The 23911-nt window shown below is 40.9% G+C and overlaps 1 protein-coding gene across 38 annotated transcripts in view; it reads right to left on the bottom strand.

Moving 5' to 3' along the window:
* LOC308068900 (titin-like) overlaps positions 1 to 23911 on the bottom strand; it is a 240935-nt gene that overhangs the window by 27998 nt on the left and 189026 nt on the right. For all 38 annotated transcript variants that reach the window (XM_080400329.1, XM_080400320.1, XM_080400321.1 and 35 more), the window contains 14 exons: positions 23558 to 23845; positions 23165 to 23461; positions 22774 to 23076; positions 22375 to 22680; positions 21302 to 21589; positions 20909 to 21199; positions 20527 to 20814; positions 19767 to 20357; positions 19558 to 19662; positions 18875 to 19072; positions 18494 to 18790; positions 17790 to 18377; positions 17396 to 17698; positions 171 to 17276 (listed from right to left, as the gene is read on the bottom strand). In XM_080400329.1, the coding sequence (XP_080256455.1) occupies positions 171 to 17276; positions 17396 to 17698; positions 17790 to 18377; positions 18494 to 18790; positions 18875 to 19072; positions 19558 to 19662; positions 19767 to 20357; positions 20527 to 20814; positions 20909 to 21199; positions 21302 to 21589; positions 22375 to 22680; positions 22774 to 23076; positions 23165 to 23461; positions 23558 to 23845 (21249 nt within the window). The remainder of the gene's footprint in view (positions 1 to 170; positions 17277 to 17395; positions 17699 to 17789; positions 18378 to 18493; positions 18791 to 18874; positions 19073 to 19557; positions 19663 to 19766; positions 20358 to 20526; positions 20815 to 20908; positions 21200 to 21301; positions 21590 to 22374; positions 22681 to 22773; positions 23077 to 23164; positions 23462 to 23557; positions 23846 to 23911) is intronic.

Here is a 23911-nt window from a genome sequence, read left to right as displayed (position 1 = left end):
AAATTCAAGATATTACTTAGCTTTTTCATTTGTAAAACCACAGACACATCTGCCACAAAATTATCTTTTTTTACTGTAAACAGATTTAACACTTTATATTATTTTGACGTAAAGGTTTTAAAACACATATTGTTTTAAATATTAAAAATATTTTTATTAGTAAAACACACCTGTTATTTTTGTTCCCTCCTTGGTCTCAGAAGGCACTCCAACACCATATTCATTTTCTCCAGAAACCCGGAAGTAGTAAATGGCACCTTCTTGCAGGCCAGTCACTTTGTAGGACAGGCGATGACAACTGTTTGTCACAGTGACCCACGCTTTTTTGCTAGCTTCTCGTTTTTCAATAACATAGTTCTTTACTGGTGCTCCACCATCATTTTCAGGAACATCCCAAGATAACACAGCAGATTCTTTGGTTACGTCTTTTGCTGCAATATTAGATGGTGGGCCAGGAGTATCAAGAACTTTGACAATTAAAGTCAAGGTAGCAGTGTTCAGGATGTTTTGCAATGTTAACGTGTATTTTCCAGAATCGTTTCTTGTTGCTTTTTCAATAGTAAGAGATGTGCAATTATCTGAAGTATCAATGCTTGCTCGTGTACGGAGATCAGTGTCTGGTTTGTTCCATGTTACATTTGGGACTGGTTTGCCTCTGAAAGGAACAGTCATTGTGAATGATCCACCAGCCTTTACAATTAAAGTCTTCCGCATTTCACTGTCAATATCAAAGGCAGGTTCTTCTTCTCTTTCTTTTGCCACCTGAGGTTCTGAGACATCACTCGGTTCACTGACACCCATTTTGTTAATGGATTTCACTCTAAAGACGTACTCAGAGCCTGATACTAATCCAGTTACGATGTATTCTGTGCCTCTTAAGTTCTGAATAGCAGTTGTCCAGTCAGTTTCATCAGTTTTCTTGTACTCAACTGTGTATCCTGTTACTGGAGAACCTCCATCAAACAGTGGCTTTGTCCATCCAATTGTGATACTTGTCCTTGTAGCATCCATAATCTTAGGTTTAGATGGGGGAGATGGCAAAAAGACTGGATCTTCTGCCCGAATCAATGGGGTGGTTTCACTTGGAAGACTGAGACCAGCAGCATTTTCTGCATAAACCCGGAATTCATATTCACATCCTTCACGGAGACCAGATGATTTCACTCTTAAATCATAAACTGGCTTTTTGTTTACACGGATCCATCTTAGGCTAGTTTTCTCACGCCTTTCAATTACATAGCCAGAGATCTCACTGCCTCCATCAGAATCAGGCCTTGCCCAGCACAGAGTTATTGAATCTTTGCTCACATTGGTGATCTCTAAAGATGTAGGTGGGCTTGGAACTGTAAATGGGTCTAGGGCTTTGACAGCAATGCTTTCTAGAGGCTCACCAATGCCGTACTTGTTAACTCCCATCACTCTGAAAATATACTCATTACCCTTCAGTAGTTTTGTCACTTTACAGGACGTTGTTCTAAGCTCTCCTTCACAAAGTGTCCATGCAATTCTGCTGGTCTCACGTTTTTCTACAATATAATAATCAATATCTGCACCGCCATTTTCTTGAGGGGGTCCCCATGATAAATGGCACTTTTCAGCAGTAAGGCCATTTATTTCTAATGGGCCTGCAGGTGGGCCAGGTCTATCAAGCACTTTGCAATTAATTGCCAAAGATCTTGTTCCTGCAACATTTTGTAATGTTAGTACATACTGTCCTGAATCACCTCGGATACAGTCCTTAACGGTTATTGCAGTAGTGTGATCTGTTGAGGATATTTCAACTCTGGCTTTTCCTTCAAGCTCCTTGCCATCCTTTGTCCATGAAATCACTGGGATTGGCCGTCCTGCAATATCAGCATTGACTTTAAACACTTCTCCAGCTTTCACAACCACAACATCCCTGAATTTTGCATCCATCATAATTCTTGGAGCCTCGACATCATCTTTTACAGTCACAGGTCCAGTTGATTCAGACGGCTGACTGAAGAGTCCGGCAGCGTTCTTTGCAATCACACGGAATTCATATCGCTGGTCTTCTGTAAGTCCACCTACATCAAAGTATGTTTCTTGCACATTAGTAAAATTACACTTTAGCCAACGACCATCTGGTATATCTCTGCGTTCAATAATATATCCTGTTACTTTAGCTCCACCATCATATTCTGGTTTAGTCCATTTCAGTGAGACACATGTTCTTGTAATATTAGTGACTTCTGGTTGACCAGGAGGATCACATGGATCCCTTGCAGCTACAGGTTCACATGATTTACTGCATTTGCCTATTCCAGCAATGTTTTCAGCATACACACGATATTCATACAACAGTCCTTCATCAAGACCTGTAACTTTCATTTGCGTATCAGGTATGAGGCTCTTGTTGACTTTTGTCCAAAGAATGCTGCTTCTTTCTTTACGCTCCAAGTGATATCCTAATACTCTGCTTCCTCCATCATTAACTGGTACCTGCCACGTTACAATCATGAAAGCTTTAGTTGCATGTGTCACATGAGGAGTTCCAGGTGGTCCTGGAGGCTTAAATGGATACTCTGCCACAACAGAAGGAGAATTAGTGTAAGTGCTTTTCCCATAGCGGTTTTCTGCACAAATTCGGAACTGATATTCAGAGCCAGTGGTGAGTCGAGATACTTTAATTGAAGTTCTTGCAACTGCTGCAGATACTACATCCCATGTTGTTGTGGTAGTTTCTCGTTTCTCCACAATGTAATTGCTAATATGGCACCCACCATCATATGTTGGAGGTTTCCAAGACAGCGTTACGCTATCAGCACTAACTTCATCAATATGCACATCTGTTGGTGGTCCTGGTCTGTCAAGGACAACTACAGTTAAAGAAGCTGTTGTTGATCCAGCAGTATTTGAAAGATGTAATTCGTAATGTCCTAAATCTTCATTTGAAGCTTCCTTGATGGACAATGAAGTTGAAGTCTTTGACATCTGAACATTTACCCTGGTTGTCTCTTTTAAGGGATTCCCGTCCTTCTTCCAGGTAACGGTTGGAAGAGGTCGCCCTCTGATTGGCACATCAATCTTAAGATCATCTCCAGCTTTCACAGTGAATGTGTTGAAAAGGAGTTCAGCAGATGGCTGGATTTCAATATCTTTTGCGATGACTGGGACACCAAGTTCTCTTGGATCACTTTTTCCTTTTTCATTAACAGCAATCACTCTGAAACTGTACTCTTCTCCCATACTTAAGCCTGTTATTGTTGCTTCTAATGTTTTCACCTGTGTACATGCACTCCATTTTGTACTTCCTTTAGTTTGCATTTCTACAACATAACCAGTAATTTTACTGCCACCATCGCTTTCTGGCTTTTCCCATTTAATTGAAGCAGAGTTGCGAGTCACATCAACAAGAATGACCTTTGCAGGTGGAGAAGGTGGTTCAGAAACTTTAATTGGGTCAGGTGTTTCTGCTGCTAAGCCAGCCCCATATTCATTTACAGCTAGAACACGGAAGTAGTAACTACATCCTTCTTGTAGTTGAGTAATTTTGAAGGAATTCTTAGTACAGTTGTTTGTAACTGTGGCATATGCCTTTCTTGTGGATTCTCGCTTTTCAACTACATAGTTGGTAATTTTAGCTCCACCATCAATAAGTGGTGGTTCCCAGGCTAATGTTACAAAATCTTTCTTCACTTCTCTGATTGTCAGGTTTATAGGTGCACTAGGTGTATCAAGCACCCTGACGTTAACAAAAGCTGATTTTTTGCCACTGTTGTTCTCTAAAGTAAGATTGTATCTACCACTGTCAAATCTATTCACATTGTCAATGACCAGCATCGTATAGGAACTGGTGACTTCAATCTGAGCTCGCTCACTAATAGTTCCTTCTGCTTTCTCCCATTTAACTTCAGGTTCTGGTCTTCCTTTGATGGTGACAAACAGGCGCAATGTAGCACTAGCACGTACAGTGACTACTTTTCTGAGATCTGCATCAAGTTCAATTTCAGGAGGCTCAACCTTGTCTGCTGCTATGACTGCACCTGGTATAGTAGCAGGTTCTCCTACTCCTTCTGAGTTGATGGCACAGATGCGGAAGTTATACTCCTGGTTCTCTTTAAGTTTTGTTACGGTGAACTGTTTTGCTTGTAAGCCTGTTGGTGGGGTGCAAGTAGTCCATTCATCAGCAGCAGCTTCTTTTACTTCTACTACATATCCCTTAACTGGAGCACCACCATCATAAATGGGCTTACTCCAGGCAAGGGAAACTGATGACCTGGAAGTGTCTGTAACCTTTGGATTGCTTGGTGGACCCGGTGGATATAGTACATCACAAGCCCGATAGAAAATGGATGGCTCACTGGGTTCCCCTACTCCTGCAGCATTTTCAGCAGAAACTCTAAATTCGTAGAAATGCCCATCGGTAAGGCCCGTTACTCTGAGTCGCAGATCTGTCAGCCTTTTCTTATTGCATTTGGTCCACCGGATACCATCTTTGTCTCGTTTTTCAAGTATGTAACCTTCAATTTCAGCTCCCCCATTGTCTTCTGGGCGACCCCATGTTACCACCATAGAATCTTTTGTGATTGCTGAAACTTCAGGTGTTGAAGGAGGACCAGGGGGTTTGTATGGATTACGAGCCACAACTGGCTCAGATTCCAAGGGTTCTCCAGTTCCATATTTGTTCACTGCCATTACACGGAAAATGTACTCATTGCCAGCAAGGAGTCTGGTTACTTTGTGGTTAAGAGCTTGCACATCTGTTGCTACTTGTGTCCATGAAAGCCTGCTTGTCTCTCTTTTCTCAATGATATAATGTGAGATACTAGAACCACCGTCATGTAAAGGTGGAGCCCATGCCAAGTAACATTTTTCTGCAGTGACACCTGTAACCTTCAAAGGTCCTTCTGGAGGTCCTGGCCTGTCAAGCACTTTTACAGTGATTGGTATAGATTTTGTGCCTCCAACATTTTTGAGGTTAAGAGTATAGTGACCTCCATCTACTCTTATACAGTCTTTGACAGTAAGAATTGTTTTCTGAATTGTAGATTTAATTTCCATTCTTGCAGTTGCTTCTTCAAGGTCTTTACCATCTTTTGACCATGTAATGTCAGGAATAGGTTTGCCGCGAATATCGGCTTCAAGAACGAAGGTTTCTCCAGCATGAACAACAATGACATCTTTGTATTTGGGATCCAGTGAAGCCCCTGGTGCTTCAATTTCATCTCTGGCAGTAATGGCCCCTGTACTTTCAGATGGTTCACTCAAGCAACCTGCTGCATTTCTTGCAATTACTCTAAATTCATATCGTTGGTCTTCAACAAGACCACTTACTGTAAATTCTGTTTCCAACACATTTGTAAAGCTGGCTTTCATCCAGCGACCATCTGGTAGTTCTTTCTTTTCTACAATATATCCAGTTATTTTGCTTCCACCATCATACTCTGGCTTTTTCCACTTCAGCGTGATATTATTTCTTGTAACAACAATGGCCTCTGGGCGGCCAGGTGGGTCACAAGGATCTCGGGCAACGTATAATTCTGATACTTTGCTGACTTTGCCAATGCCAACAATGTTTTCAGCAGAAACTCTGAACTCATATTCAAGACCTTCTTCAAGGCCATCTGTTTTATATTTGGTGTCTGTAATGAGTGACTTGTTCTGTTTTATCCAAAGAATGCTGTTCTTATCTTTACATTCAAGATGGTAGCCAAGAATTTTGCTTCCTCCATCATTAACTGGTTCATGCCATTGTACAATCATATGGTCCTTGGAAGCTGCTGTTACAAATGGGGTTCCAGGTGGCCCAGGCACCTTGTAGGGGTATTGCACAACAACTGGTTTAGAATCCAAAGGAGAGCTCTTCCCATACCTATTTTCAGCAGAAATCCTGAACTGGTACTCAGAACCTGTTTTAAGTTTTGTTGCTTTGATAGTGGTTCTTGCAACAGTTGCTGACACAATGCTCCATGTAGTAGTGCTTGTGTCACGCTTTTCTACTATATAGTTGCTTATCTGACAGCCACCAGTATAATCAGGTGGATCCCATGATAAAACAACAAAGTCTGCGCTAACTTCGTCAAAGCGGACAGGTCCTCGTGGTGGGCCAGGCTTTTCCAGTACAATTATGCTCAGGTGCTCTGTTGCTGTACCAGCTGTGTTTGTTGCAGTTACTGTATATTTACCAAAGTCTTCCTTGTTGCTTTCTTTAATATGTAAGGTGGTTGATGTTGTTGTATCCTGAATATGTAATCTGGTTGTCTGCTTCAGTGGCTGGTCATCTTTTGTCCAAGTAATAGTAGGTTTGGGTCTACCTATAAATGGTACTTCTACCTTCAGGTCTTCTCCAGCCTGTACACTGTATGTATTAAACATCAGTTTGAAACTTGGCTCAATTGTCAAGTCTTTAGCTATCACAGGAATTCCAAGTGCTCTGGGATCGCTTTTGCCTTTTTCATTGTAGGCAATTACATGAAATTGGTATTCCTGTCCTGGACTCAAACCAGACACTACTGCATTGCATGTTTTGGTCTCACTAACAACACTCCATTTTTCCATTCCTTTAGGTTGCATTTCAACAATATATCCCAAAATTCTGCTTCCTCCATCATGTTCAGGTTTTTCCCATGTAAGTGATGCACTTCTCTGAGTCACATCAGTGAGTGTTACTTTCCCAGGAGGCAGAGGTGGCTCTGAGGCTTTGACAGCATCCGTGGTTTCAGCTGGAACACCAATTCCAAATTCATTTTCAGCCATAACTCTGAAGTAATAAGTTGCTCCTTCTGTCAGATTTTCAACTTTAAAACTTGTCTTTCCACACTTAGCACTTACATTTGCAAATGCCTTCCTAGTTGACTCACGCTTGTCTATTACATAGTTCTTTACTTTTGCACCACCATCGATAATCGGTGGTTCCCAAGATAATACAGCAGAATCCTTCTTTATATCCTTTACCACTAAGTTTTGTGGTGGTCCTGGTGTGTCCAAGACTTTTACGGTAACAAATGCAGATTTAGAACCACTGCTGTTCTCCAACTTAAGAATGTACTTTCCAGCATCATATCTATCACAGTTGTCAATTGAAAGTTGCGTGTAGTTTATGCCTTTATCAATCTGAACTTTTTCTGTGAATTCACCTTCTTCTCGAGACCATGTGATGTCAGGTGTGGGTCTTCCCCTGAATGGTATGTGAATCCTAGCAGACCCACCAGCTCTAACCACTATCCCTTTCCTTAGCTCTGAATCAATATCAAGTTCTGGAGCTTCAAGTTTGTCTTCTGGTTTAATAGTACCAGGAACTGATGCAGCCTCTCCTACACCAATCTTGTTGAGGGCACACACTCGTAGTTTATATTCTTGATGTTCAGTAAGCTTTTTGATTTCAAATCGAGTGGCACGTACACCTGTCTGTGGAGTAACAAGTGACCATTCATCTTCATCTGCTTTACAGATTTCTACAAGGTATCCCTGGATTTCACAACCACCATCATAAATCGGTTTACTCCAACCAAGTGTAACTGAACTTCTGGTAGTATCCACAACATGGGCATTAGTAGGTGGGCCAGGCTTGAACATGGGGTCACAAGCTTTGAAGTAAAGAGAAACTTGGCTTGGTTCACCCACTCCAGCAGCATTTTCAGCAGAAACTCTGAATTCATACTCATGATCCTCTGTTAATCCTGTAACTCTTAATCGCAAATCTGTAATTCGGCGTTTATTGCATTTTATCCATCTAATGCCCGCTCGGTCTCTCTTTTCTACAATGTAACCTATGATTTCACTACCTCCATCACTATCTGGCCGGCTCCAGCAGACAGTCATTGAATCCTTTGTGATGTTGGTAATTTCCAACGCCTTTGGTGGTCCAGGAACCACAAATGGATTTTTCATCATTACTGGCACAGATTCTAATGGCTCACCAACGCCATATTTGTTAACTGCCATAATACGGAACACATATTCATTTCCTTCCAAGAGTTTTGTTACTTTCAGCATTGTAGGTAAAACTTCTGGAGCAACAACAGTCCATGCTAGGCGACTAGTTTCTCTCTTCTCTACAATATAATGAGAAATATCACTGCCACCATCATGAAGAGGAGGAGCCCATGCCAATGAACATTTTTCAGCTGTAACTCCTGTCACTTGGACTGGGCCCTCTGGTGGTCCTGGCCTGTCCAGAACTTTTACGTTTACTGGTACTGTCTTTGTTCCTGCAACATTAGAGGCTTCTAAAATGTACTGTCCACCATCAACTCTAATGGCGTCTTTTACAATTATTAATGCACTGAAATCTGTGTTCTTTATTTCATATCTAGCAGTTTCCTCAAGCTCTTTATCTCCCTTATACCACTTAATGGTTGGTAGTGGCTTTCCGTGAACATCAGCCTCAAGTCTGAATGTTTCACCAGCATTTACAACAATTGTGTCTTTGTACTTTGGATCCATTGAAATTCGTGGAAGTTCAACTTCATCCCTTGCTGTTATTGGTCCTGTACTGTCAGAAGGTTTGCTTATTGCACCTGCAGCATTCTTTGCAATTACTCTAAATTCATATCGTTGGTCTTCAGTAAGCCCTGCTACAGTGAACTGAGTTTCAATGATATTTGTGAAGCTAGCTTTCATCCAACGACCATCTGGTAAGTCACGTTTCTCTACAATATAACCAGTAATCTTACTTCCACCATCATATTCTGGTTTGGTCCACTGTAGAGTAATAGAGCTTCTTTTTATTATTATAGCTTCTGGGCGACCTGGAGGATCACATGGGTCACGAGCTACATAGCACTCAGAAACTTTACTTGTTTTGCCTACACCAACAATATTTTCTGCAGAAACTCGAAACTCATATTCAATTCCTTCTTCAAGGTTAGTTGTCTTAAAACTTGTGTCCTGAATAATAGTCTTGTTCACTTTAGCCCATAAAATGCTGTTTTTCTCCTTTCTCTCAAGATGGTAGCCCAACACTCTACTGCCACCATCATTTATTGGTTCATGCCACTGTACAACCATGGAGTCCTTTGTAACCGTTGTCACAAATGGTGTGCCAGGAGGTCCCGGTTCCTTGTAGGGATACTGTGCTACAACTGGTGGAGATTCCAATGCAAAGCTCTGCCCGTACCTGTTCTCAGCAAATATTCTGAACTGGTATTCTGATCCAGTTTTCAGTTTAGTCACCTTCAGTGTAGTTCTTGCAACAGTAGCTGAAACTGTTTCCCATACAGTGGTTGTTGTATCTCTCTTGTGAACAACATAGTTGGTGATTTGGCAGCCACCTGTGTATGCTGGGGGATTCCACGATAGGGTAATACTTTCTGCACTTATTTCGTCAAACTTCACAGGTCCTACTGGCGGATCAGGTTTGTCTAGAGTTATTATTTCAACAGAGGCAGACTTTTGCCCAACAACATTAGCCACAGTGATTTCGTAAGTGCCGCTGTCCTCTTTGCTAGTTTCTTTAATATTCAATACAGTAAGATCAGTCAAATCACTAATATTGACTCTTGTCGTCTGCCTTAGTGGCTGGCCGTCTTTTACCCAGGTAACAGTTGGTTTAGGTCGACCTGAAATTGGTACTTCTACTTTCAGATCGTGTCCTACTTGGATACTATAACTGTGAAAAGCAGGTCTTACATCAGGTTCAATCACCAGGTCTTTGGCAACTATTGGAACTGCAAGTGTTCTAGGATCACTCTTACCCTTTTCATTTACAGCCATTACTCTAAAAAGATATTCTTCCCCTTGAGTTAGGTTACTAATAACTGCTTCAAGTGTTTTTACACGAGCACACTCTGACCACTTCTCACTACCCTTTGCTTGCATTTCAACAATGTATTGTATGATTTTGCTGCCACCATCATGTTCAGGTTTTTCCCAGCTTAGTGACACACTGTTTCTTGTGACATCATTCACTGTTATTTTCCCAGGAGGCTGTGGAACTTCAGCAACTTTAATTGGGTCACTGGTTTCTGCGGGGAGGCCAATTCCATATTCATTCTCAGCAGAGATTCTAAAGAAGTAATAGCATCCCTCCTGAAGCTGATCTACTTTCCAAGAAGTCTTGTGGCAGTTTGTTACAACAGCTGCATATGCCTTTCTTGTTGCTTCACGCTTTTCAATAATGTAATTCTTTATTTTTGCTCCACCATCCAAAAGAGGAGGTTCCCATGAAAGTGAAACAGAGTCTTTAGTGATCTCTCTGATTTTTAAATTAACAGGTGCACTTGGGGTATCCAGTACTCTTACACTGACAAAGGCAGACTTTGTTCCACTGCTGTTTTCTAAAGTCAGAGTATACTTTCCAGTATCAAATCTGTTAACATTGTCTAGAACAAGGGAAGTGAAGCTGCTAGTGGTATCAATAATAGCTGCCTCTCTGATCTCACCATCCATTTTAGCCCATTTTACTTCAGGTGCTGGACGACCTCGAATGGGAACAAACAGTCTTAAAGAACCTCCAGCCCTCACATTTACAATCTTCCTTAATTCCATGTCGAGGTCAAGGTCTGGTGCCTCCATCTTTTCTTCCACAATAACAGAACCAGGAACATCTGCATGCTCTCCAACTCCTGCTTTATTAACTGCACATATGCGGAATTTGTATTCATGTTTTTCCACTAATTTTTCTACTTCCATGTGAGTATTCTTAATTCCAGTTGGAGGGGTACAAATTGCCCATTCACCATCACTTACATCACATTTTTCCACAATGTATCCCTGAATTTCGGAGCCACCATCATAGATAGGTTTACCCCATGAAAGGAAGACTGAAGATCTTGTAACATCCACAACTTTAGGATTATTGGGTGGACCTGGCTTGTAAATAGGATCACACGCTTTGTAGTAAGTGGAAGGTGGGCTTGGTTCACTAAGACCAGCAGCATTTTCAGCTGAAACTCTGTACTCATAATCATGATTTTCTATAAGCCCAGTCACTCTGTATCGCAGTTCACTTATCAGGCGTTTGTTACATCTTGTCCAGCGAATACCTTCCTTATCTCGTTTTTCAAGGACGTAGCCTAGAATTTCACTACCACCATCTGAGGCTGGCCTTTCCCATACAACTATCATAGAATCTTTGGTAATGGCTGTGACTTCTGGTGCCTTCGGTGGAAGAGGCACTACGAATGGGTTCTTTGCGAGTACTGGTTCAGACTCAAGAGGTTCACCAACGCCGTATTTATTTACTGCCATGATGCGGAAAACATATTCATTTCCTTCTAAAAGCTTTGTAACTTTGCAATTTAGAGTTTGCACATTTGAATCCACGACTGTCCACACCAAGCGACTGGTTTCCCTTTTTTCTACAACGTAGTGTGAAATATCGCTACCACCATCTTGTAGCGGAGGTTTCCATGACAGCATGCATTTTTCAGCAGTAACACCTGTGATCTCAACAGGTCCTTCCGGTGGTCCAGGTCTATCAAGAACTTTGACATTGACAGGGACTTTCTTTTCACCTGCAACATTCTTTGCCAGTAGTACATACTGACCACTGTCAACTCTAATGGCTTCCTTCACACTGAGGCTTGTTGCAAAATCAGTACTTTTTATTTCCATACGAGCAGTGTTTGTCAGCTCATGATCGCCTTTTAACCACTGAATGGAAGGTATTGGTTTGCCATGAACATCAGCGTCAAGCTTGAATGACTCACCAGCATGCACTACAATAGTGTCTTTGTATTTTGGATCCATACTTATATGAGGTGGTTCTACTTCATCTCTTGCTGTAATTGCCCCTGAGCTCTCAGATGGTTCACTGAAAACACCTGCAGCATTTCGTGCTATAACACGGAATTCATACCTCTGGTTTTCAACTAGACCAGTTACTTCAAATTGGGTATCAATGACATTTGTAAAGCTTGCTTTCATCCAACGACCATCAGGTAGCTCCTTCTTTTCAACAACATAGCCTGTGATCTTACTTCCACCATCATATACCGGTTTCTTCCACTGAAGTGTTACTGAGCTTCTTGTGACTATTATAGGTTCTGGACGACCTGGAGGGTCACATGGGTCATGTGCAGTATAGCATTCAGATGCTCTACTTGCCTTTCCAATGCCCACTATGTTTTCTGCGTAAACTCTGAACTCATATTCAAGACCTTCCTCAAGGCCAGTTGTCTTAAATTTGGTATCTGGAATAGGTGTTTTGTTCAGTTTAGCCCACAGAATGCTGTTTCTTTCTTTGCGCTCCAAGTGATACCCAATGATCTTGCTACCACCATCATTGACTGGTTCATTCCATTGTACCACCATGCTGTCTTTTGAGACATCTGTTACAAATGGTGTTCCAGGTGGACCAGGAACTTTAAATGGGTATTGGGCTATGATTGGCTCTGAAGTGAGATAGCTGCTCTTCCCATATCTGTTCTCAGCTGCGATTCTGAACTGATATTCACAGCCAGTCTTCAATCGACATGCTTTTATAGTTGTTCTTGCAACCGTAGCTGACACAATCTGCCAAGTGGTGGTGGAAGTGTCTCTTTTTTCTACAATGTAATTATTGATAGAGCTACCACCATCATACTTGGGTGGCTCCCAGGAAATAGTAATACTATCTGCTGTGACTTCATCTACTTTTACTGGTCCAGTTGGAGGTCCTGGTTTGTCAAGGACAACAATATTTAGTGTCTGAATTGCTTCACCTGCAGAGTTTGTAAGTTTAACCAAATACGTCCCCACATCTTCTCTACATGCTTCTTTTATTGTTAACACTGTGTTATTTTCTGAACTTTCTGCATTTACTCTCGTAGTCTGCTTCAATGCCACATTATCTTTATGCCAAAACACTGTTGGTTTGGGTCGACCAACAAAAGGAACATCAACCTTTAAGTCCTCTCCTGCTAGAACACTGAAAGTGGTAAACAGTAGTTTGAAAGCTGGTGGAATCACAAGATCTTTCGCAACAACTGGTATACCCAGCTGGCGAGGATCACTGATACCTTTCTCGTTCTGAGCTGAAACACGGAAGGTATATTCTTCACCTTGTATCAATCCTGTGATAGTGGCTTCAGTAACTTTTACTGTAGCACAAGTTGACCACTTTTCACTGCCTTTGCTTTGCATTTCTACAATGTAGCCCAGAATTCGGCTACCACCATCATGTTCAGGTTTTTCCCAAGATAAGGATACACTATTTCTTGTCACATCCAACAAAGTTATTTTCCCTGGTGGAAGTGGTCTTTCTGATACTTTTATGGATTCCGAAGTTTCAACTGGAAGGCCTATTCCATACTCATTTTCAGCTAAGACTCTGAAGTAGTAGTTGCAGCCTTCTTGCAGTGAATCAACTTTCCAGCTGGTCTTGTGGCAATTGGCATTAACAGTTGAATAAGCTTTTCTTGTTGATTCACGCTTTTCCACAATGTAATTTTTTATTTTAGAGCCACCATCTATGAGAGGAGGCTCCCATGTGAGTGTAACTGATGATTTTGTAACTTCTTTTATTTTCAAATCTTGAGGTGCCCCTGGGGTGTCCAGAACTCTGACATTCACAAATGCTGACTTACTACCTGAGCTGTTTTCTATTGTCAGTATGTATTTGCCACTATCAAATCTATTTACATTTTCAACAATAAGTAGAGTATAAGAGCTTGTTGATTCAATGCTTGCTCTGTCCAAAGATTCCCCATGTTCTCTTGTCCATTTGACTTCAGGTGCTGGTCTTCCTTTAATTGGGACAAAGAGCCTTAGAGTACAGCAGGCTCTAATAGTGACAACTTTACGTAGTTCTGCATCAAGTTCAATCTCTGGGGGTAGCATTCTTTCTTCAGCTTTTGGAGTCCCAGGAACAAGAGCAGGTTCTCCAAGACCTTCAGAGTTCATAGCATATATCCGTATTTTATACTCCTGATTTTCTTTCAGGTCAGTGATGGTAAAAGAAGTGGCCTTTAGACCTGCTGGTGGAGTTACAATCTTCCACTCGTCTTCTTCAGGTAGCGCAATCTCAACCATGTAACCTGTGATCTCTGAACCACCGTCATATATCGGTTTGTTCCATGCTATTGTAATTGAGGACTTGCTGCTATCCAAAACACGAGGATTACCTGGGGGACCAGGCTTAAATACAGTATCACAAGCTTTATAGAATGGACTGGTTGGGCTTGGCTCACTGACTCCAGCAGCATTTTCAGCCATGACTCTGTATTCATATTCATGGCCTTCTGTCAGTCCAGACACTTTATAACGTAAGTCAGTAACAACCCGTTTGTTGCATTTCACCCACCGTAGACCAGCTCTGTCTCGACGTTCCACAATATAGTTAGTTATTGGGCTCCCACCATCAGAATCAGGATGGCCCCAACAAACAACCATAGAATCTTTTGTAATTGCTGTAACTTCAGGTGTTTTGGGTGGATCAGGTGGGACATATGGATTTACTGCAAGAACAGGCTCTGATTCCAGCGGCTCACCAACTCCGTATTTGTTAACGGCCATAACACGGAACACATACTCGTTGCCCTTCAACAGCTTAGTAACCTTCAGTTTAGTCAATGGAACTTCCGTGGCTACAGCTGTCCATGCCAATCTACTGGTTTCACGTTTTTCAACCACATAATGGTCAATTTTTGCACCTCCGTCATCCATTGGAGGTAGCCATGACAGCACACATTTTTCTGCAGTGACTTCAGACACAGCCAAAGGTCCTTCTGGGGGACCAGGTCTATCAAGAACTTTAACATTGAAGATATGCTTAGCAAAGCCACCAGGATTTGTTGCAGTAAGTGTATAGGCACCGCCATCTCTTCTTGAAGAATCTTTATTGACAAGAACAGTAGAGAAATCTGCTATTTTTATTTCTAATTTTGCTGTGTCTTCAAGTTCTTTTTCTCCTTTTGTCCATGTCATAGTTGGTGGAGGGCGACCTGAAACATCAGCCTCGAGTCTGAAAACTTCACCTGCTTTCAGCACTAAAGTGTCTTTGTATTTAGCATCCACTCTTATCTTTGGTGCTTCAATGTCATCTCTACAAGTTATTGCATCTGATGGCTCAGAAGGCTGACTAACAGCCCCACCAGCATTCCTAGCAATCACACGGAATTCATAGGCAGTATCTTCTGTCAAACCACTTACAGTGAACTCAGTCTCTAGTATATTGCTGAAATTAGCCTTCAGCCAACGGCCATTAGGAAGGTCCCTTTTTTCAACAGTGTAGCCAGTTATCTTAAAACCTCCATTATATTCTGGTTTAGTCCACTTCAGTGTAACAGCATGTCTTGTAATGTTTAGAGGTATCGGCTTACCAGGCGGATCTATTGGGTCTAGGGCAAACACAGGCTCAGATGGCTTGCTTGGCTTACTCTTCCCAGCCAGATTTTCTGCTATAACACGGAATTCATATGCAATGCCATCGGTAAGTCCAGTTGATTTAAAGATATTGCCTGATACCAGCATTTTACTTACAGTCTGCCAAAGAATGCTATTTCGTTCTTTTCTTTCAACATGATAACCCAGAATCGGGCTTCCACCATCAGTTACTGGCTCATTCCAGCTAATAGTCATGGTTTCTTTGGTGACTGCAATCACCTGAGGAGTGCCAGGAGGCCCAGGTACCTTAAATGGGTAGTTGGCAACTACAGACTCTGAAGTAATGGCTGGACCAATTCCATATCTGTTTTGAGCTTTAACACGGAACTGATACTCAACTCCAGTAGTCAGATGAATGGCTTTAAATGTAGTACGTATCACTGTGGTTGCCAATTCAGTCCATGTGGTACTGTCAGTTTGACGCATTTCTACAACATAGTTACTTATTGGTACACCACCATCATTCAAAGGAGGCTCCCATGAGAACGTTACAAAGTCAGATGAAATTTCATCAAATTTGATTGGTCCAGTAGGAGGTCCAGGTATGTCATGAACCTGCACTGTGATTACTTCACTAACTTCTCCAACAATATTTTTAGCTGACAACGGATATTGACCGCTATCACTTCGTTTACATTCATTAATGCTTAGTATGGTTGCAGTTGCAGTATTTTCATAATTCACCCTTTGTGTTTGCTTAAGTATCTGGTCTTCTTTCTTCCATGTCACAGTAGGCCTTGGACGACCAAGCACAGGGATTTCAATCTTGATATTGTCGCCAGCTTTGGCAATGACTGTTTTCTGGTAGATACCACGGAGGTCAAACTCTGGTAGCATCGTTTGCTCCTTGATAATAACTGGCCTGCTCTCTCTGGGGGCACTCCTTCCAGCACTGTTCACTGCCATTACCTGGAAAGTATACTCTTCATTTTCAGTTAGATTCTTTACAACACAGTCCAGTGTTTTTACAGTAGTGATGTGTGCCCACTGGTTGGTTCCTTTTCTCTGTGCTTCAATTACATACCCAGTGATCTTGCTGCCACCGTCATGTTCTGGTTTTGGCCAAGCCAGGCTAACTGAGTTCCGTGTTACATCCATAATATTAAGGCTCTCAGGTGGGGATGGTGCCTCAGAAGCTCTTACTGGTTCTGCAGTTTCAGCTGGTTCACCAATACCATACTCATTTTCGGCCAGCACTCTGAAATAATATTCACAGCCCTCAGTCAAATTAGGAATCCTGAAGGAACACTTCTGGCAGTTGGTTGTGACTGTAGAATATGCTTTCCGAGTTGATTCACGTTTCTCAACAATATAGTTTGTTATACGTGAGCCGCCATCTATCAGAGGCATATCCCACTGGAGGGTGATGCTGTCTTTGGTTATTTCTCGAGGCTTAAGGTTTATTGGTGGACCTGGTGTATCCAAGACTTTTACATTTACAAACCCAGTCTTCTTACCAGCAGCATTCTCAAGAGTCATCACATATTTTCCTGCATCATATCTGGTGCACTCTGTGACAATCAAGAGTGTGAAAGAGTCTGTGTTTTCAATACTGGCACGTCCTTTGAGAGAAACATCATCTTTTGTCCATGTAACTTCTGGAGTTGGACGTCCTTTAATTGGCACAAAAATCCGAATAGTTAATCCAGCTCTAACAACAAGTGTTCTTCTTAGCTCAGCATCTAATTCAAAGTCAGGAATCTCTTCTCTGTCTTTGATTTCCACACTTGGAATCACTGCTGGTTCACCGACACCTGCAGCATTCATGGCAGATATTCTGAAATTGTATTTGGCTCCTGTCTGCAGATGAGCAACAACAAACTGAGTGATTCTTAAAGCAGTCCCTGTTGTGTCTTTTACCCATTCTTCTTCTCCTTCCTTTTGATGCTCTACTATATAGCCAATAATATCAAGACCACCGTCATAGTGAGGCTTGCCCCAGGCTAAAGATGCACTTTTCTTTGTAGTATCAGTCACTCTCGGATTTGCAGGTGGACCTGGTGGATCTGAAAAGTGAGGAAAAAATAAAAACAATACATTACAGAGGAAGTCACTCTTATGCTGTCTGAATGTGCTCCCTGGCCTCCCAGCCACCCCCCCAAAAAAGAAAAGGCATGATACTAACATGTAACATCCTTGCACATTACTGAGTTAGAAGCATCACTTGGTGGTCCAACTCCTGCTCTGTTTTCTGCACTGACACGGAATTCATATTCATTTCCTTCCTGGAGACCAGTTACTTTGCATCTAAGATCTGAAACTGGTTTCTTTGTTGCTCTGACCCATCTTAAACCTTTCTTTTCCCTGCGCTCCACATAGTAACCTGTGATTTCACTTCCACCATCATCTACTGGCCTTTTCCAGGTAACTGTGACAGTATTTTTAGTCACATTTGTTACTTCTGGTTTTCCAGGAGGGCCTGGGGGACCTGTTAAGGAACAGAACAGTACAGTTAACACAAAATTCAAGTCTTCAGAGATTAATAAAAACGCACTGGAAATTCTTAGCTTTCTACATACCAAATCTGTCCACCATTTTAACTGGTTCTGATTGTACTGGTTCACCCTTGCCATATTGATTTACTGCTGAGACACGGAAAACATATTCATTTCCTTGAATGAGCTTGCTAACAACATGCCTACAGCTTTCAATATTTTCAGCAACCAATGTCCAGAGCAGTCGGCTAGTTTCTCTCTTTTCAAGAACATATGATTTGACTGGTGATCCACCATCTTCTGCAGGAGGTGACCATGTAAGAGTTGCTTTTTCTGCTGAAACATTGCTGATCTCAATAGGCCCCGGAGGTCCTGGAACATCTAAAACTTTCACATGTATGCTTTCCTGCTTAGTGCCAAAAGGATTGGTTGCAGTGATTGTATATTCTCCAGAATCTTTTCTGGCTGCGTATTTGACAGTTAGAGTAGAAGAAGTTGGTGTTGTTTCAATGTGCACGAGCTCTGATGGTCTAAAATCTTTTCCAGCTTTTGACCATGCTGAAGTTGGAGGTGGTTTACCACGGATACTAATAGCAGACACTGTAATGGTGTCTCCTGCTTTTACTGTTAAACCTTCCTTCAAAGTAGGATCGATAACAATGCTTGGTGCCTCTGTCAAAACAAAGAAACAAAAAACCCCAAATGTTATAACAAGAACGGGGGGGTGGGGAAGAGAATTTGGTATTAATTATTCAAATAAAATTCTACATTTTTAGCCATCTACATACCATACTCATCCTTGCATATTATGGTTCCTGTGGATTCAGATGGAGGACTGATAGCCCCAGCAGTGTTCTTTGCTCTAATTCTGAACTCATATTTGGAGCCCTCAGTGAGGTCAGTTACAGTAAATGCACAGTCTGGAACATTCACATGGTTAGCTTTTGTCCAAGTCTTTGAGGGTAATTCGCGCTTTTCAACAATATAGCCAGTTAACTTATGGCCACCATCGTATTTTGGTTCTGTCCAAATGAGTGTTACTGAGTTCCTAGTTACATTGATAACTTCAGGTTTCCCAGGAGGATCTAGAAGAAGAAATAATAGATAGTGGTCAAACAAAAGTTTTTTCAAATTTCAGAATTTTCCTTTTTATTCTCATGTTGACTTACCAATAGGATCAAGTGCCACAACTGGTTCCGATGGCAGACTTGGTTTTCCTACTCCAGCCATATTGATTGCCATTACTCTGAATTCATATTCCAGACCTTCAGTTAACCCTGTCACTCTGAAATCTTTCATTCTTATTGGTGTTTTATTTGCTCTCTTCCACAGAAGACTATTTCTTTCTTTGACTTCAATGTGATAACCTAGAAGATAAATGGTGAGATGAAAGTATGAGTGGTTTTCTAGAAATCTTAATTTCTCATAGCATTGTGAAATATCATACTGCCTGTATGGCATGTCACATACACGTTGTACAAGAGGAACACTGAAAAACAGATTAAGAAATGGATATGGACATACCTTACAGTTATATGTAATCACAATTACGAGATGTCTGTAAATGCAAATTGCTAATTTTATAAACCCAAGTAATGTAACATGTAAGTTTGTTTTTCTTTCTTTAGATGTTTTGACTCTGTGCAAAAATATTGTTTTTCAGTTAGTCTTTTCCTGACTTTTAAGTTAAAAAAATTTAAAAAATAATCACAGACAAAGAGTAGGAAGTAAAACAGTGAAATCAATCAATCAATCAATCTAAAACATAAACACCTGATAGTTTTAGCTTACCCTTTGACACACGGAAAGAACTATTAAGAATTGAAATACTAGGGAGGCTTTTGGGACATACCTGTGATTGGTGAGCCTCCAGTTCTTCTGGGATCAGTCCAAGTTAAAGCTACAGATTCATGCCGAACATCAACAATGTTGGGAGGTGGAGGAGCATCTGGCACATCTGAAAAATATTAAAATATATATATATATATGCAGTAACACTAAAAATAAATACCACCCCTAAAACATTTTTTTTCAATTTTTAAAATTATAATGGATACTTACCAAATGGATGTTTTGCAATGACAGGGTCAGATTTAAGACCTTCACCTACTCCATATTTATTTTCAGCCCTGATCCTGAATGTATATTCGTTTCCTTCATGAAGTCTTGTAACTCTAAACGTGGTTTTCTGGACTGCAGAGGCACAAGTCACCCACTTATTGTTTACATTATCTCTCTTCTCTAGGACATAATTAGTGATTTCTGAACCACCATCATCTTTTGGAGGGCCCCACTTTAAGGTTATGGCATCGGCTGTGACTTCGTCAAATTTCACCGGACCAGCTGGTATGCCAGGTTTGCCAACAACTTTTACAGAAATAGTGCCTTCCTTGCTGCCAACAACGTTTTTTAGAGTTATTGTGTATTTTCCAGCATCAGCTTTTTGGCAGTCATGTACTATAAGTGTGGTGTTAACTGCTGTAGATTCAAATGCAACTCTTCCACTCTCAGTAAGTGCCTGGTCTTCATCTTTCTTCCAAGTTACAGCAGGGACAGGTTTGCCTTTAATTGGGATTTTAAGACGGAAATTGCTACCCTCTTTAGCTATATAGCACAAATCAGGTAGATCTCTTAAATCAAGATCAGGTGCCACTGTAAAAATAAAAGAAACCCATTATTAAACTATACATAAATTCTGTGATAAAATTAAAATGTTGTTTTGTATTTATGTAAGCACCTGATTTGCATAGTAATGATAATAAGCATAAAATAAATGTAATTTGGGTAAGTGAAGCTTTGCATCAGTGATCTTGCTTCTTACCAACATCATCTCTTGCCACAATCGTGATCTCTGTTGGAGTTCCATATCCAGCATCATTTTGGGCTCTCACTCTGAAAGTGTATTCTTCTCCTTCTTTTAGGTCTCTCATTGAAAAATGGAGGTTCTTTGCCCGCATGACTTCTTTCCATTTATCTTCACCAATCAGGACCTCGACAACATATGCAAAAATACGGCTTCCACCATCACTGATAGGTTTTTTCCATACTAAATTGCATGAAGATTTTGTTACAGCTGAAGCTTTTAGATCCACAACTGGCCCAGGTGTTTCTAGATGGAAGAAAAGTATAGTAAGTGTCCATTCAAGCGAGAAATATATATGATTTGAACACCAAAACAAGTTAAATGGATCTTTTTTTCTTACCAGAAGCTTTAACAGCATCACGAGTTTCACAGGGGTCACCAATACCATATTCATTTTCAGCAAAAACCCTGAAGAAGTAAGATTTGCCTTCTTCTAAGTTAGTTATCCTGCAGCTTGTCTTTGGACATTCTGTTGTTACTGTGGACCATGACTTTCTTTCTGCATCACGTTTTTCAACGACGTAATTTGTGATTGGGCTGCCGCCATCTATTAGAGGAGGTTCCCATGTAATGAAGGCAGAATCCTTAGACGCTTCCTTTACAATCAGGTTAATTGGAGGGCCCGGAGTATCTAGATAAACACAACAAACCGACATTTGATGTAGTAAAATAAAAAAAAATATCAGTTAAAAAGTTATCAAATCATTATAATGGGGAAACCCCTGACACTTACCAAGTACTTTTACAACAATGGTGTATGCCTTTTTGCCACAGCTGTTCTCCAGACTGAGAACATATTTTCCAGCATCGTATTTGTTTACATTTTCACAACGCAGGAAGGTATCAAAATCAGTTGACTTGATATCTAATCCTTGTCTATCTCTTAGGTTGGCACCCACTTTAGACCATGTAATTTTTGGAGGTGGACGTCCTCTTACTGGTACATAAAGTCTCATAGTGACTCCAGCACGCAACACAAGGACTTTCCTTAGTTCTGCATCAAGTTCTCCTTCAGGAGGAACTGTGTGTTTAACAAAAAGCATGCAGTTAAAACATCATCTTTAAGACTATCACTAAAGTTACTGCAACAAAAAGTTCCTCTTTACTGGCATTTCACTAGTATGAACCCATGATGATGTTAGTGATTTAGTTTCCTGACTCCCGTTTCAAGATCATTTGCAAACTTGGCATTATTTTGCACTCATTTAAATTCCATTTTTTTGCCTTCTCCACCGTTTATTTTACTTATCACATGAAGAAGCCTCCTAGTATCTCTAGAATTCAAAGGAGTTTCAAAGCCTCCTGGACTATACTGCTTTTCTTGAACCAAGACAGTTCTGTGAAGCAATGCTTTTGTACATACAGCAAAACGCATACAGAAGCCAGCTTCTTAAGGAATAAGTGTTATACAACTAAATAGTCTGTCACACAGATGGTTAGAATGGTAATCTTGTTCTCAAATTATTTAGAAGACATGAAGAAGAGTGGAAGTTTTAAGAACACAAGAGAACTGAAAAGTCTAATTTTAGGCTTAGAGAAAGAAAAAAATCTTGAAGACCCAAACTAGAAGGCAGCAGAGCATCTAACATAAAAATGAAAAAGGCAGACACCACTCAGATTCTACTCAGTTCCTGTTCCTAATCACCCTATTCTCATCCAAATTAGCCACTTCTAGCCTAATTTTTTTGAGAAATGACAGATTCCAAATTAATCTCCTTCTGTGTTCTGTGACAAACCCTGTCTTTGAAAGCCATCCCATGAACTAAAGCAAAAGTCAACAAGATAATTTGTTTTCAGCAAACATACTTAAAATGTCTTTGGCAGTGTGTTTATCAGGAACATCACTTGGATCACTGTATCCAATCTTATTGACAGCATAAATGCGGAACTGGTACTCTGTATCTTCTATCAGACCTGTTACCACAAATCGTGTAGCCTGTAAGTTCTTGGGTAGATTGCATCTGACCCAGTTATCTGTGTCAGCTCTTTTTGCTTCCACTAGGTAACCAATAATAGGGCTTCCTCCGTCATATGCTGGTTTGCCCCACGACAGGCTTATCGAATTACGAGTAGTATCAACCACTTTCGGGAAAGCAGGTGGGCCAGGAGGATCTGAGAGCAAAAATAACATAAAATGGTCACACCAAATGCTGTAAAAAAGTATTTGGAAATAAACATGGAAAATATTTGAGACTTGTAGCTTACACTGAGGATCACGAGCATATACTGCTTTAGATGGTGCGCTAGGCTTGCCAGGTCCGGCCTTATTCAACGCTATGACCCGGAACTCATATTCTGTTCCTTCTTGGAGTCCAGTAGCCTTGACAGTTCTTTCAATGACAGGCTTTCTGTTTACCTTTGTCCAGGTAAGACCCTTAGTTTCACGCTTCTCAAGTATATAACCAGTTATTGGGGATCCACCATCACTAGCTGGTGGCTTCCAGCTAACAGTCATAAAGTCTTTCGTTACATTGCTAATTATCGGTGGATCACAAGGTCCGGGTACATCTGTGAAGATTTATTTGAAAGTTATGTTCACATTCGTAAGGCACACAAAAAAACAGTGACTAATGAAGCTATCCCACAAAGCACTTACCATATGGATTCTTAGCAACTGCTGGTTCAGTCAGGATAGGATCTCCAACACCATATTTGTTTTCAGCACATATGCGGAACTGATACTCATGTCCTTCTATTAGTTTCTCCACTGTGCAGCTTGTAATGGGTACATTGGCAGTGACCTGGGCCCAGTTTGGTCTGCTTGTTTCACGCTTGTCCACAATGTAGTTAGTAATTTCTGAACCTCCATCTTCCAGAGGAGGCTCCCAAGAAAGCATTGCACGATCTGCATACATGTGTTTGATTTTAACGGAGGCTGGTGGACCAGGCTTATCTAGAAGAATTAACATCACATTGTTATAGCTCTATCTCTTGCTGTATCATTTAATTATAAATGTTATTTATTATTAACAGATAGTCTTTAGCTTACCAAGTACTTTAAGCTTAATGGTTGCTGACTTTGATCCACTTGTATTTTCAGCAGTAATAGTATAGTCTCCCGTTTGCTTCCTGTTAACACTGAACAACTCTACCGTAGCAAGGTTTCTCTTAGTGGTGATCTTAACACCTTCAGATGGCTTTAAAACTTCTCCATCTTTCTTCCAGGTGATTGTTGGCATTGGCTTGCCATAAACATTTGCCTCCAGGCGCACATTAGTTCCAGCTTTTACTGTAAGCTGTGACTGCATAGACAGATCCAACTCTATTCTGGGGGGAACTGAAAGAACCCAAGAATTTATCAGTCTAGTAAGAGATAAACATCTCATTCTCCACATGAGTGTTA

This window comes from Falco punctatus (assembly GCF_963210335.1).
Source record: "Falco punctatus genome assembly, chromosome: 8".
NCBI classification, from domain to species: Eukaryota; Metazoa; Chordata; class Aves; order Falconiformes; family Falconidae; genus Falco; species Falco punctatus.
This window is presented reverse-complemented; position numbering and strand designations above follow the sequence as displayed.